The sequence below is a fragment of the Gigantopelta aegis genome, chromosome 4 (assembly GCF_016097555.1).
Source record: "Gigantopelta aegis isolate Gae_Host chromosome 4, Gae_host_genome, whole genome shotgun sequence".
Taxonomy (NCBI): domain Eukaryota; kingdom Metazoa; phylum Mollusca; class Gastropoda; order Neomphalida; family Peltospiridae; genus Gigantopelta; species Gigantopelta aegis.
This window is the reverse complement of record NC_054702.1, coordinates 115,674,413-115,691,175: the sequence shown is the minus strand read 5'-3', so window position 1 is coordinate 115,691,175 and position 16,763 is coordinate 115,674,413. Positions and strand designations below refer to the sequence as shown.

At 36.4% G+C, this 16,763-nt stretch overlaps 1 protein-coding gene across 1 annotated transcript in view; it reads right to left on the bottom strand.

Annotated features, from left to right (window-relative positions):
- Positions 1 to 16,763, bottom strand: part of LOC121371860 (epithelial cell-transforming sequence 2 oncogene-like) — a 37,105-nt gene that overhangs the window by 14,294 nt on the left and 6,048 nt on the right. Inside the window, exons 4-6 of the mRNA XM_041498068.1 lie at positions 16,362 to 16,518; positions 14,578 to 14,643; positions 10,588 to 10,676 (exon numbers count right to left, since the gene is read on the bottom strand). Of these exons, the coding sequence (XP_041354002.1) occupies positions 10,588 to 10,676; positions 14,578 to 14,643; positions 16,362 to 16,518 (312 nt within the window). The remainder of the gene's footprint in view (positions 1 to 10,587; positions 10,677 to 14,577; positions 14,644 to 16,361; positions 16,519 to 16,763) is intronic.

Sequence of the window (16,763 nt, the reverse complement as noted above, 5' to 3'; positions counted from 1 at the left end):
TTCTTATTATTAATTGTGTTTTGTTGGATGTATTTCACAATAAAAACAATAGCAGTTTAATGCTGCATGATAAATCAGCTTTTTCTTGTTTAGGATGAAAGAGAAATTGTGTTCAACAAGTCTTGCTGAATTCCCCACTCATAGAAAAGAAAGAAAGAAATGTTTTATTTAACGACACATTCAACACATTTTATTTATGGTTATATGGCATCAGAAATATTGTTAAGGACCACACAGATATTGAGAGAGGAAACTCGTTGTCGCCACTTCATGGACTACTCTTTTCAATTAGCGGCAAGGGAGCTTTTATATGCACCATCCCACAGACAGGGTAGTACATACCATGGCCATTGAGATACCAGTCGTGGTGCACTGGCTGGAGCGAGAAATATCCCAATGGGTCCACCAGTGGGGATTGATCCCAGACCGACTGTGCATCGAGTGAGTGCTTTACCACTGGGCTACAACCCGCCCCTCCTCACTCATAGAGTCATACCTTCATAGAACAAAGATAGGGAATTGTATTCAAGAAGACTCACTTATACTTTCAGGGATCAAAGCTGATATCCTGTCATTAACCTGATAATCTCCTCATACAAACAGAACACACAATGTTTATATGAATATCTGTAAAAATGAATAGGGGCACATACAATAAATATACACTTTTTATTATGTGACATACAACTACATTCTTACACGGCTGAAGACCTTTGTGTTGCCCTTTTCATAGCAGATGTGCATGACATCCATCAAACAGATCGGGCTAACACTGTAGGTATGAATATCTGCCCCACCTTCATCATAACACCTGATACAAGACTAACAAAGCTGAATTAACCTCATACCAATCTTGCTGAGTAAGAAGATATTTTTATATTTCAACCTAAATGCATTTCATACATTAGTTTTGACAGATAAATAATGTGAAATTAGATAGCTTTTGGTTCTAGACTTGTTTGTATTAAAATAAATATTATCAGCTTTATGTTCATCACTTAATGCAAGCCACAGTTTGTAGCAAGGTTATTAACAACAGAAATTACGTGAGAAAATAAAATTATGGCTGGCTATTGTTATGTCATTATCAGGTGGAAACTGAAACCAAAGACCAAATTAAATATGATTTCATTGGTTTAATTTATCTTAAAAATTATATACAATGATAATCAGCTTACAAACATACATTAAATAACAGAGTTGTCAACATGAGCAAATTACAATGTAAAATATAACATTAGTTCAGAAAGCATTTATTAGTTGTAATTCTATACCTGGCAACAGTTTATAGACCCAGTGATTTTCCACTGAAAAAAAATAGCTATTTTCCATTTCATGTTTTTATTAATTCCGTTTTGTTCCCGTTTCAGAATACAATGTGTAATTAACAATTTAAATACACAAGTTGTGACAAATTAAAGGAGAAAATGTTATTTATTCACGATTCTTCTCGTACATATTACATATAATTGTAATGACACGTCATATAAAGCGATCCGGTAACAACGAGTTGCTATATATTTTTGTCATTAAATCATAGTACGTTAGTAGTGAAAAATTGCATCAGGAGCAAAGGTCACAATTATAACAACTATATAAAGCATAATTGTCCAACAACTAAGTCCACTGTTTAATTGAAAGTGCTACAGGGACTAATCATCAGCTTGTTAAAATGGGTGACAGTAGTAAAACGGCAATAGTTTCATAAACTTTGTTGAAAATATTAATTCCGTTTCCAAATGTAAATTCTCCAGCCAGTGCACCACAACTGCAAAGGCTGTGGTATGTGCTATTCTGTTTGTGGGATGGTGCACATAAAAGATCCCTTGCTGCTAATCGAAAAGAGTAGCCCATAAAGTGGTGACAGCAGGTTTTCTCTCTCAATATCTGTGTAGGTCCTTAACCATATGTCTGACACCATATAACTGTAAATAAAATGTGCTTAGTGCATCGTTAAATAAAAAAAGTAAAAAAGTAAATTCCGTTTCACAATGAGAATTCCGTCCATATGACTTCTGACAATATAATGTATTTGTATTATTTATTTCTTATATTTTATGAATTCTGACAATATAATGTATTTGTACTTTTTCTTTTTTAATATCTCATGAAATCTGACAATATGATGTATTTAAAATAAAAATAAAAAATTCGTGAAATCTGACAATATGATGTATTTATATTTATTTTTTTAAATCTCACAAATTAAGACATTGTGATGCATTTTTATTATTTCTATTCTAATTGTTGCTGAAGGGCAGACAAAAATTAAATGTTCAGGGAAGTGATGAATTCAGCACCTTTAAAACCTGACAGTTAAACTAAGCAAAATAGCTGTGTCAGCATTATTTATAGCCGACTTTGAATGAACTATCAACTAATAACTGTTTGCTCAACACATATCACATGAACATCTGGGGAATACCCTTCACACATGGAAGTGTAATTTGATAATATATAGTTTCACTTTCAACAGTTGGTCCACAAATAACATACATGTAAACTGTGATGATTTTTTTAATTGCCACAAAACACAATTATAGAGGACCTATGATGTTAAAAAGCAAGGATTGTAACTGTGTGTTATCTCCAGCCTCCTCTCCACCCCAGTCCAACTGCTTATGATGCAGCCAGTTAGATAAAGCAGTTTTAACAATACCCTCTTACTCATTGCAATATAAATACACCTGATGTTTTACAGCCAGCTGTTAAATCGTGTCAACTCAATGTCAGCCTGGACTATGTCTGTGTATAAACTATATTATATACAGGGCACGTCTCTCCGAGAACGGTCCACAAATAGAACTTATGTAAGAAGCGAGCCTGCCCTATTGATCTGTAGGCTGATGTCACCATGTCACATCACAGACCACCTCATTTTCTTAATGGCTGCTAAAGTTATTGTCAACTAGTATATTGATTCCATGAATCCATGTCAAACACGAGAAATTAATCAACTAGTGTTATTTTATAAAAATAAAAAAAGGAAAAAAGCAAGAACCAAAACACATTTGCCATTAACCAGTTAACATCTTAGGCTTTTGAGTGTACTGGGTATGCTAACAGTTGTTTCCCCATCTCCCTCCCACACAAAACCCCCCAAAAACCCTAAAACCCCCCCACAAAAACAACCCACCCCAAAATAACAACAACAAATCCTATTATGTATTAACAACAAGAAAATGAGTTAAAAATAAATACTGACTTCCCAAACAAAAATTGCAAGCTTAATAAATAGCTGGTAACAACCTTGCGGCAAGGTAGTAACTACCGCATTTCGAGCTAGTATTAGGAACCTTTTTACAACCTTGCCGCAAGCTTGCGACGAGCTTCCCGCAAGCTTGTTCAGTTTAAGCTAGTATTTGGAACCTTTTTACAACCTTGCTGCAAGCTTGCTACGAGCTTCCCGCATGCTTGCGACGAGCTTCCCGCAAGCTTGCAACGAGCTACCCGCACGCTTGCGACGAGCTTCCTGCAAGCTTCCTGCAAGCTTGCGACGATCTACCTACAAGCTTGCATCAGTGGCAGCCATCTTGCATCTTGTATAATTCTTTAAAAAAACAACAATGGTTTTAAAGTGAAAAACATGAACAGTTAAAACAAAAAAATAGGTGCTACATGTTGTCAGATACTTAGGCTACAAAATTAGTTTACCTGTCTGATAGACATGTTCCATTTATGTGGGATAGTCTTGACTAAACTAATATGCTAAAAAGCTCCTGGTCCTATATTCTTCTTCTTCTTGTTTTAGGTTATATTCCTCCACTATCTGGAGATCCACACTGTGGTGTAAAGTCATTTGTTTGTTTCTTCTTGTTTTCTTTTTTCTCCTGTTCCACCAAGCAGGATTCAACCAAACTTGGTCCAAATGATCCTCTTATAGACCTGACCAAGTGTTGTTATTTTTCAGGCCAATAAAAATTCCAAGATGGCCGCCCTGGCCTCTGAATAACTGAGACATTTTTAACTTTTACTCAAGTTCCACCATGCAAATTTAAACCATATGTATTCCTAATGATCCTCTCATGGACCTGACCAAGTTTGTTATTTTTCGGGCAGATTTAAAATCAAGATAGCTGCCCTGGCCTCTGATTGACAGAGACATTTTTTTGCTTTTTTTCAAGGTCCACCAGGCAGGTTTCAATCAAACTTCGTCCAAATGATTCTCTCATGACTAACTAAGTGTTGTTATTTTTGTGGCTGATTCAAAATCCAAGATGGCCACCCTGGCTTCTGATTGGCTCAGACATTTTCAACATATTCTCAAATTCCACCAGGCTAATTTTAACCAAACATGGCCCATGTCATCCTCTCATGGCCATGCATATGTTATTATTTTTGGGGCCAATTGAAAATCCAATTATTACTAGATGATTCTGTTTTAAATATATTGTATTATCATTCGTATGTATTAATATTAATTTTGTTTTAATTATTATTGTAAATACTATCTAAATCTGTAACATGTATGTTTGGTTGTTTAGCCACTGTTCCCCACTGAATTTGATAAATCATATGAGAAGTTATGAATAAAAAAAAAATAACCATGAAAATGATTTGGACTTAGCTTTTTCTCCACAAGTGTAGACATGCTTTCACAGTTGAAGATATACATGCAGCAAGCTTACAAAAATGAAAACATGCTTGCGGGAAGCTTGCACAGTTGAAGATATGCTTGCAGAAAGCTAGCAAAAATTAAAACATGCTTGCGGGAAGCTTGCACAGTTGAAGATATGCATGCAGCAAGCTTGCGCATGCTTTCACAAATGAAAACATGCATGCGGCAAGCTTGCAGAAATACTGACTACCTTACGCGAGCTAAATGTTAGCTTGCAAATAGCTTGCATTGCTTGTACTGCCTTGTAACAACCTTGTAACTACCTTGCAACAACCTAGCCACAAGCATGCATTTTTGTTTGGGTAATTGGCTGAAAGTTGATTTACACACACTCACTGTTTTAAGGTTGACCGCAGGGTTAGGCAGCCATTTATAACATACAAATGGAAGGAAATGTTTTATTTAACGTCACACTCAACACATTTTATTTACGGTTATATGGCGTCAGTTATAAAATACAAATACTACAGGTTAGTGAATGTGGTATATGTATGACTGGATTATAATTATGTGAAATGTGTGCAATCAGGTGGATTTACAGTTTGTTTGGACGAACTACTGATGATACTACACCCATTAATAAAGTGGATTTACAGTTTGTTTGGACGAACTACTGATGATACTACACCCATTAATAAAGTGGATTTACAGTTTGTTTGGACGAACTACTGATGATACTACTACACCCATTAATAAAGTGGATTGACAGTTTGTTTGGACGAACTACTGATGATACTACACCCATTAATAAAGTGGATTGACAGTTTGTTTGGACGAACTACTGATGATACTACACCCATTAATAAAGTGGATTGACAGTTTGTTTGGACGAACTACTGATGATACTACACCCATTAATAAAGTGGATTGACAGTTTGTTTGGACGAACTACTGATGATACTACACCCATTAATAAAGTGGATTGACAGTTTGTTTGGACGAACTACTGATGATACTACTACACCCATTAATAAAGTGGATTTACAGTTTGTTTGGACGAACTACTGATGATACTACTACACCCATTAATAAAGTGGATTTACAGTTTGTTTGGACGAACTACTGATGATACTACTACACCCATTAATAAAGTGGATTTACAGTTTGTTTGGACGAACTACTGATGATATTACACCCATTAATAAAGTGGATTTACAGTTTGTTTGGACGAACTACTGATGATATTACACCCATTAATAAAGTGGATTTACAGTTTGTTTGGACGAACTACTGATGATACTACACCCATTAATAAAGTGGATTGACAGTTTGTTTGGACGAACTACTGATGATACTACACCCATTAATAAAGTGGATTTACAGTTTGTTTGGACGAACTACTGATGATACTACACCCATTAATAAAGTGCTGTCTGTACACGAATGCAAGGTTTGATAATCCTACAAGAATTTACAAGGAAGATCCCTGGACAAGAAAGGTTAACAGACGGACAATGCCATACAAGATGATGGGCCAACAAAAACTCCACAGAAACACATTTAATAATTCACTCTCCAAATGAACAAGACACTTGGTGAAAAAAAGAACAATATTGCAGCATCTCCACACTTAGTAACATTTGGATTAGAAATCAAATTAATATGCTATAGGGATGACCAGGCAAGGCTTTTAGATTTGTATGCATATTCAACAATATTTAGTTCAATTGCAATCGTCTAAAAGTGAGGGGCACGACGTAGCTCAGTGGTACAGCGCTCGCCTGATACGTGATCAATCTAGGATCGATTCCCGTTGGTGGACCCATTGGGTTATTTCTTGTTGTAGCCAATGCTCCACAACTGATGTAACAAAGGCTGTGGTATGTACTATCCTGTCTGTGGGATGGTGCATATAAAAGATCCCTTGCTGCTAATCGAAAAGAGTAGCCCATGAAGTGGCGACAGTGGGTTTCCTCCCTCAATATCTGTGTGGTCCTCAACCATATGTCTGATGCCATAAAACCGTAAATAAAATGTGTTGAGTGCATCGTTAAATAAACCAATTCCTTTCTTCTTCTAAAAGTGATGCAGCTACCTGGACACACAGAGAATTACGGTAACATCACTGGGTATTGTGATGGATTTGTTACCAATCTGATGTCATGTCCCAATATTAGTCTTCATTTACTGGTATTATTACGGTAACATCACTGGGTATTGTGATGGATTTGTTACCAATCTGATGTCATGTCCCAATATTAGTCTTCATTTACTGGTATTATTACGGTAACATCACTGGGTATTGTGATGGATTTGTTACCAATCTGATGTAATGACATGTCCCAATATTAGTCTTCATTTACTGGTATTATTACGGTAACATCACTGGGTATATATGTGATAAGATTTGTTACCAATCTGATGTCATGTCCCAATATTAGTCTTCATTTACTGGTATTATTACGGTAACATCACTGGGTATTGTGATGGATTTGTTACCAATCTGATGTCATGACATGTCCCAATATTAGTCTTCATTTACTGGTATTATTACGGTAACATCACTGGGTATTGTGATAGATTTGTTACCAATCTGATGTCATGTCCCAATATTAGTCTTCATTTACTGGTATTATTACGGTAACATCACTGGGTATTGTGATGGATTTGTTACCAATCTGATGTCATGTCCCAATATTAGTCTTCATTTACTGGTATTATTACGGTAACATCACTGGGTATTGTAATGGATTTGTTACCAATCTGATGTCATGACATGTCCCAATATTAGTCTTCATTTACTGGTATTATTATGGTAACATCACTGGGTATATATGTGATAGATTTGTTACCAATCTGATGTCATGTCCCAATATTAGTCTTCATTTACTGGTATTATTACGGTAACATCACTGGGTATTGTGATGGATTTGTTACCAATCTGATGTCATGTCATGTCCCAATATTAGTCTTCATTTACTGGTATTATTATGGTAACATCACTGGGTATTGTGATGGATTTGTTACCAATCTGATGTCATGTCATGTCCCAATATTAGTCTTCATTTACTGGTATTATTATGGTAACATCACTGGGTATATATGTGATAGATTTGTTACCAATCTGATGTCATGTCCCAATATTAGTCTTCATTTACTGGTATTATTACGGTAACATCACTGGGTATTGTGATGGATTTGTTACCAATCTGATGTCATCTCCCAATATTAGTCTTCATTTACTGGTATGGAGAAAATGTAGGCACTTACATATACGTTATTAGCATGTAGTGAATCATGACCTGTCACCATACTCCTCAAGAAAAATCAAACTTTTACCAACAAATAACCTGTTACCCCTAAAATGGTAATGGACATTATCAACCGACAGGGTTTATTACTAAAAAATAATCCTGTAATACTGTTCGTTAAATAAACTGTCCAATCAAAAATCACAGACTGACCAATCAGTAGTTCCAAAGAAAAAGAAAATATTACTTAGTTATGACTTTTGTTTTAACATACTAGCCTACTACTAGAATGCATTTTTTTCTTAGGATTTTTTCATTCTGTTAATGCACCTTGAAATATATTTAGTTAAATATTGTCTTATATTACCTGTGAATTTATGCTGTTTTACAAGTCAGGTTGATCAAAGTGAAACACCTTGCCTTAAATTACGAGTAACGTACAATACAAATTCTTTCACGAGAGACATAAACATGATACAAAATCGTAGCGAGTTTATTATTCTATTTATTACCCATAATCAATTATAATTTAGTCACTGAACTCGTTTGACAGTTGTTCTGGTAAGGTTGTAATGCACCAATCATATGACATCATCACATGACATCAATGATGTAACTCTTTGATATGAACCAAGATACATTTAACCAAATGCATTGGGTAATAATTCAACATAACATTTGAATATCACAAGCTAAAATGATTTGACTAAAATAAATTCTGAAAAGTGTATAGCGTTCACAAACACTGGGGTTATTGTGGAGATTTTCATCCGGAAAAAAAGCATAGGAAATATGTTCAGGTATTGCTCAAAATATGAAATTATGCAAAAATAAAAGAAAACCAAATTTTAAAATATAGAAATCTCTCTCTATTATTTTGTAGAGACTGCCCCTGAGAATCCCTGAATCACATTTAAGAACTATCCAATCAAAATTCTATGAGGAGACTTAAAATGTTTAATATTAATCTTCAATTTTAATCATTTTAAATTTAATGAAAATAGTTTACTTTAAAAAATCTCTCTATTACTTGAAGTTTGTAAACAGTAGCCCAGAGAATTCCTGTATGAAGGTTTAAGGGCATACATGATTACATGACCCTATTTCTCTAAATATGGATTATAAATTAAATTTACATTCATTTGGGATAGCAAACCCCATTATTGTACCATTCAAAACATTTTAAACGAACCATGATGGCAAGAAATCCACGCTGAATTAAAAAACAAATATCCGACTTAAACTCCACTAAAAACTTAAACCAAACGTTAACCAACATCTAAATGAAGTTAACCAATACATTAGGGACATTCATGGGGCTGTGGTGTACACTATGACTTGACAACCATCCATATCACATATGAAAGTTACCCATTAAAGAATTTAAGAGTTAAAAGCACTTGGAGAAGCCATAAAAAAAAACATTGACAAAATTTCTTCCATCAAAGCAACTACAAATTCATCATAAAATATATCCAACATATAGCAAAACAAGCACTGTGAGAGTACTGCTAAAGCAATACATGTCCCCTACTGGGCCCAACAATTTTTCGTATCTCCTAAGTTCAAGGGCCATAACTCTGTTAAAAATGGTTAAATCGCCATGAAAGTCAAATCTGATCTGTAACAGTACATGATAAAACTATACACAAAATGTCAGCTCAATATCTAAAGGTCTTCTGAAAAATAAAAGTCCTGAAAACAAATGTTTACAAAGTTCAAGGGCCATAACTGCGTCAAAAATGGCCAAATCACCATGAAAGTCAAACTAGATTTGTAACAGTATGTAATAAATCTATACACAAAATGTCAGCTCAATATCTAAAGGTCTTCTGCAAAAAAAGTTCGGAAAACAAATATTCATATCTCTTAAGCTCAAGGGCCATAACTCTGTCAAAAATGGGTAAATCATCACAAAAGTCAAACTTGATCTGTAACAGTACATGATGAAACTACACACAATTTCAGCTAAATATCTCAAAGCCTTCTGTAAAAAACATCTGGAAAACCTATGTGGGACAGATGGACGGACAGACAGACGGACGGACGGATGAAGGTGAAACCTATATTCCCCTCCTGTTGGACCGGTAGGAGACTAATAATATCATCAAGCTGCATCTCTGGAATGTTTTGAACATCTAATCATCTATAACAGATCATACCTTTCTGCTTCATACCCATGACACACAATTGTTTGCTTTTATTCAAATGCTTTCTCTGTTCCTTAAATCACATACAAATAAAGAGCAAGGCTCTTTACCATTCTGGTAGGACACTATAAATTTCTTGGTGTGTGCATGCATCAGTATCCCAGAGAACAATGACAGTGGTATGTGCACAGGCTAACTAGTTTTGAAAAATTACTTGATTAGGTATGTTCTTAACAGTAACACCACCACAAACAAGAAGGGCATTTTAGTCCTGGCTGGAGTTTCTGGGTAATTTAATAGTTTCTTTACTAATGGTATTTTAATATGAAGACAGAACAAATTGAATATGATATCCTGGCACTACTTAACCTATCCTGATCTATTCCTAGGATGCTATTCTATCAAAACACCACCGTTCAGGTTACCAGGCGGTTACCATGTCAGGATAGTTGAGAACAGTACTTCATTCTCCACAGAATTTTATTTATTTACACACAGACACACACACATGCAGACACACACACATGCAGACACACAGACACACAGACACACACAGACACACACACACAGACACACAAAAAAACCTGTATCTTTAGACAAATTCTAATTTAGCGTATGACCAACTGACCTGTTTTCAGGAACAACCGAATCTTCGGGTGGCTTCAGGTGGGCGGCGTCTTGGTGTTTGACCAGGTAGCGGTTCGCCTCCAACAGAGCCTGCAATACAACACCTGTTATAACACCTGTTGTAACACTTAGTTCAATACAACACCTCATACAGGTAAAATAAATAGTGGCCTGTTTGTAACACTTAGTTCAATACAACACCTGTTTGTAACACTTAGTTCAATACAACACCTGTTTGTAACACTTAGTTCAATACAACACCTCACACAGGTAAAACAAATAGTGGCCTGTTTATAACACTTAGTTCAATACAACACCCCATACAGGTAAAACAGTGGCCTGTTTATAACACTTAGTTCAATACACCTCACACAGTTAAAACAAATAGTGGCCTGTTTATAACACTTAGTTCAATACAACACCTCACACAGGTAAAACAAATAATGTCCTGTTTATAAAACTGACATGCATATTATGGAGGCAAAAATATTGGACTCGAGTACTCGAGGGTCAAACTTGACCCGGACCCGAGTACCCGACACTTACTCTAGATGATAATGAGACTAAAGAATAAGTAAAATAGCATTAGGCATCTTAATTCCAGTGCTGAACATAGATGCCAAATCATGCCATTGTAAATTATATTTAGAAAGCGGTTGATACGTTCAGTTTTTCATTTCAACTTATTTTCGTGCTTATATCCATTTAAGGTTCAAGCATGCTGTCCTGGGCACACACCTCAGCTATCTGGGCTGTCTGTCCAGGACAGTGGGTTAGTTGTTAGTGGTTAGTCAAAGAGAAGAGAGTGTAATGGCCGTACACCTACCCAATGAGCCCTTAAGAACTCACTCTGGGTTGGAGCCGGTACCTGGCTGCGAACCCTGTACCTACCAGCCTGTAGTCCGATGTGAAGGACGGACAGCCAGATTAAAAAAAGAATCATATAATTATTGTGTAACTGATAGCTGATTAGTTACTGCTACTTGTACGGGTACTCGAGTCCTGTGAACGGGCTCGAGTCTTGCTAGACTCGGCATGTGCCCAAGTACTCAAGTACTCGTGGAGACCCTAGTGCATAAATATAAACACTTATAACTCACAAGGCATTTTAGCAGACAGATGTTTGTTTCAAAAGGTATTGTTATTAATATCTGCCTTTTATGTGACTTAGACTGCAAGTTATTAATGATCAGCAGAATCTGTACATTATAACTAATTCTGTCATAAGTATAAAATATTAACTCTCAATAATCTAAGGGAAGTAACTTCTTCCTATTATAATATACTATATCAATTGACTGAAGTCACTGGAAACATATTTTAATGCTCAAAGACCAGGGCTTATGCGACCGGGCGAAGTGAGCCCAAACTTCGCTCTGACCAGCCTGACTTCGCTGTGCTAGTCACCGTAAGGCGAAATCTGTGTCGCCTTTTTAAAAATAGCCATCACTTGCAATGTACACAATTATGGATGAATGGTGAAGAACTTCAGGAACACCTATTCATAGATAATAATTAAGTATGAAGAGTCTGAGAGTTTGAAGAGAGACTGGCGCCACAAAATCATGCGACAGACACACAGATAGACGGTCAAGCTCAGACAACACCCATGACTGGCACTAATAGTTGGCCTAAACATGCTACTACTGTCAGGCTAATGTGCTAAAAATTGTACAAGGGTGGGGATCCAGACGAGTGCATTTTTTATGGAGTTTGGGTTATGCTCCACTGGAAAATACATTGAACAAAAAATATTTGTTTGGAACAACAGACCTCGACGTGAAAAAAATGCGGGGAGTAATTAACTAGTTTTACGTAGACTTTGTCATTATGAAAAGATATCGAAATTATAAAATAGTACAGGCAAACCTGTTCTAGCGTATTTCTAATGTATATGCATTCATAATAAGTGATGACACACCCAGCGGCCACTTAAACTGGATCCCCAAGTCGCTAAAGTGCCCGTGTGCTTAACACTGTAAATTCTTTTAAAAAAAATTCATGTTAAACAACAGTGACAAGGTGCAGCAGATAAGCAATTTTTACACCTTCACGGATACTAGTACCCATTCAGTCTAACAACTCCACAGTGTATTAATTAAGAAACTGTGACTGTGGAACACATTTAATTGCCTCTGGGTAATCTGAGCTTGATGTTGGTAGATTAAGCTACTAGGACAATACTCTGCATGGAGTAGTTATTAAATGAAATGAGAAGACAAACTTGTAAGAAAATGAATTCTAAACGGTTAAATTAGTGCTTTTCAATTACATTTCATTATTTCTAAAGAAGGCAACATATGGAAAGGTGATTAAAAAACTACAGAGCACATATCCATCAATTAGCAGTACAGACGGTAAATAAATAAATAAATAAATAAAATACAGATTGTAAAGGTTGCACCTGTCTTAAGATAACTTCTTTTTGCTAATTTTATTTTTGGATTAAAAATTCAAGTCTCCCTGTTGTTAAAAACTTCGCCCTCTCTAAAGTTTGAGAGAGAAGTGACTTCGCCCTCTCTAAAGTTTGAGAGAGAAGTGACTTCGCCCTCTCTAAAGTTTGAGAGAGAAGTGACTTCGCCCTCTCTAAAGTTTGAGAGAGAAGTGACTTCGCTCTATGATTTGGACCTCGCGTGAGGCCTGGATATAGGTGTTAAAAACTTGGCCCTCTCTAAAGTTTGAGAGAGAAGTGACTTCGCCCTCTCTAAAGTTTGAGAGAGAAGTGACTTCGCTCTATGATTGTGACCTCGCGTGAAGCCTGGATATAGGTGTTCTCTAAAAGACTTGGCCCTCTCTAAAGTTTGAGAGAGAAGTGACTTCGCCCTCTCTAAAGTTTGAGAGAGAAGTGACTTCGCTCTATGATTGTGACCTCGCGTGAAGCCTGGATATAGGTGTTAAAAACTTGGCCCTCTCTAAAGTTTGAGAGAGAAGTGACTTCGCCCTCTCTAAAGTTTGAGAGAGAAGTGACTTCGCCCTCTCTAAAGTTTGAGAGAGAAGTGACTTCGCCCTCTCTAAAGTTTGAGAGAGAAGTGACTTCGCTCTATGATTGTGACCTCGCGTGAAGCCTGGATATAGGTGTTAAAAACTTGGCCCTCTCTAAAGTTTGAGAGAGAAGTGACTTCGCCCTCTCTAAAGTTTGAGAGAGAAGTGACTTCGCTCTATGATTGTGACCTCGCGTGAAGCCTGGATATAGGTGTTAAAAACTTGGCCCTCTCTAAAGTTTGAGAGAGAAGTGACTTCGCTCTATGATTGTGACCTCGCGTGAAGCCTGGATATAGGTGTTAAAAACTTGGCCCTCTCTAAAGTTTGAGAGAGAAGTGACTTCGCCCTCTCTAAAGTTTGAGAGAGAAGTGACTTCGCTCTATGATTGTGACCTCGCGTGAAGCCTGGATATAGGTGTTAAAAACTTGGCCCTCTCTAAAGTTTGAGAGAGAAGTGACTTCGGCCCTCTCTAAAGTTTGAGAGAGAAGTGACTTCGCTCTATGATTGTGACCTCGCGTGAAGCCTGGATATAGGTGTTAAAAACTTGGCCCTCTCTAAAGTTTGAGAGAGAAGTGACTTCGCCCTCTCTAAAGTTTGAGAGAGAAGTGACTTCGCTCTATGATTGTGACCTCGCGTGAAGCCTGGATATAGGTGTTAAAAACTTGGCCCTCTCTAAAGTTTGAGAGAGAAGTGACTTCGCCCTCTCTAAAGTTTGAGAGAGAAGTGACTTCGCTCTATGATTGTGACCTCGCGTGAAGCCTGGATATAGGTGTTAAAAACTTGGCCCTCTCTAAAGTTTGAGAGAGAAGTGACTTCGCTCTATGATTTGGACCTAGTGTGAGGTCTGAAGACTGCCATCTACAAAAATTGTGGTGTGAAAATTCAATCATGATACAACTAGTTTATTTTACCAAGGTAAATGTAATCTTATGAAAGAAAACTATTATTTATAAAATGTATTTTGAAAGAGTAAATCAATGAAGACAGAAAGACCAGCATTCTTACATACCGGGCAGTTGATGATCTTCTTCGTCCACATTACTAACTGATGTGCTCGCTCTATTCTCAACTTGCACTGTAAAAGAAAACATAACAAGAATAAAACTCTTAATCACATTAATTTATTAATCATCGATTATATATGCCAAACATTTGGTAATTTTTCTATTAGTAGCAAGGGAATCTTTTATATACACTATCCCACAGACAGGATAGGACATACCACGGCTTTTGATATACCAGTTGTGAAGCCCAGTGACCCCAGCGATGGGGATTGATCCTAGACTGACCATCCATCAAGCGAGCGCTTTACCACTAGGCTATGTCCAGCCCCATTTTATTGTAGCAACTAAAGATACTTCTAATCTTGGATCTAATTGACTTTCAGTATATTCTGAAATATTCTTTACCTACAGTATACTATAGTATCAAACACAAAGATTGTTATGCTTTTAAAATGTAATGCTATTTCTAACTGCACACTATAAACTATTGAATTATATTCTTTCAAAGGTGATACTACACCAAATAGAATCTGATGAGTGACAATGTTAATGTATGTGGCTAAAACTACTACAGACAATAATATATATATCAACTAAACTATGACCATAAATATGACCACTACAACCCCTAGACCAAAGTATTAACTGAAGAAAGTGGAACCTTTCATGTTTCATTTTTATATAACAAAATGTTACCACACCCCTGGTTTTGTCAAACATTGAGACCTATATATGTTTGAAGTGCAGATACTTGACATAGTGGTATTGCATCAAATAAACATTTGTTAATTACACTTACTACCAAGATAAAAGAAATATTTTCGACAACACTTTCACAATTATCACATTTATACAGGAATCACTAACTTCTCAATTTAAAGTAAGGTACACTTCTAATTTTGACAGAATCTGAAGCAATTTGGTACAGTGCTACCTAAAATGCCACCATCCCAAATCCAATAAATCTTTTGGAATTCATTAATGCTATCAGTTTTCCCATGATTACAGAATATTTCAATTATAAGTATTAAACTTTGACACTGACCTCCCTGATGTGATAATGGACTATTCCGACTGTAAAGTGTTAAACAGACACTGACCTCACTGATGTTATAATGAACTATTCCAACAGTAAAGCATTAAATCGTGACACTGACCTCCCTGATGTGATAATGGACTATTCCAACTGTAAAGTGTTAAACTGACATTGACCTCACTGATGTTATAATGAACTATTCCGACAGTAAAGCATTAAATCGAGACACTGACCTCCCTTATATGATAATGGACTATTCTGAATGTAAAGAGTTAAACCGTGACACTGACTGTAAAGAGTTAAACTGAGACATTGACCCTGATGTGATAATGGACTATTCTGATATAAAGTGTTAAACTGTGACACTGACCTCCCTGATGTGATAATGGACTTTTTCGACTGTAAAGTGTTAAAATGTGATACCGACCTCCCTGATGTGATTATGGACTATTCCTACTGTAAAGTGTTAAACCATGACACTGACCTCCCTGATGTGATAATGGACTATGCTGACTAAAGCATTAAACTGTGACACTAACTGTAAATCATTAAACCGTGATACGGACTGTAAAGTGTTAAAGTGTGACACTGACTGTAAATCATTAAACCATGACACTAACTGTAGTGTTGAAGTGTGACACTAACTGTAAATCATTGAAGAGTGACACTGACTGTAAATGATTAAAGCGTGACACTGACTGTAAATGATTAAAGCGTGACACTGACTGTAAATGATTAAAGCGTGACACTGACCTCCCTGATTCCACGGTTGAGTTCGGTTAGCGTGGCGACGGCATTGGCGAGGTCCTCGCGATCAGGGTGGGTGTGCGGCGTGTTCAGCTCGAACCAACTCAACAGTGTCACGTACTCCGCGATTCGCCGCATCGGCTGCAGCAGCAGCTCCGGAAGACTAAACAGCAGAAGAGAAAACATTACACAAACTATAACAGTAAACAATTAACACATGTACCGAGCAGGTCTTGTTAAGTAATGACCCAAAGTATTCGGATTAAATCACATTTTATAATATTTTAGCAATTTTTCAAAACATTCAAATTTAAAAAAATGAAAACTGACCAAATAATGAAATAATGAACAGTTTGTACTGGAAAAGTAAAATCTGAAAGTTTCAAGGTGAGTATAAAATACTGAGTC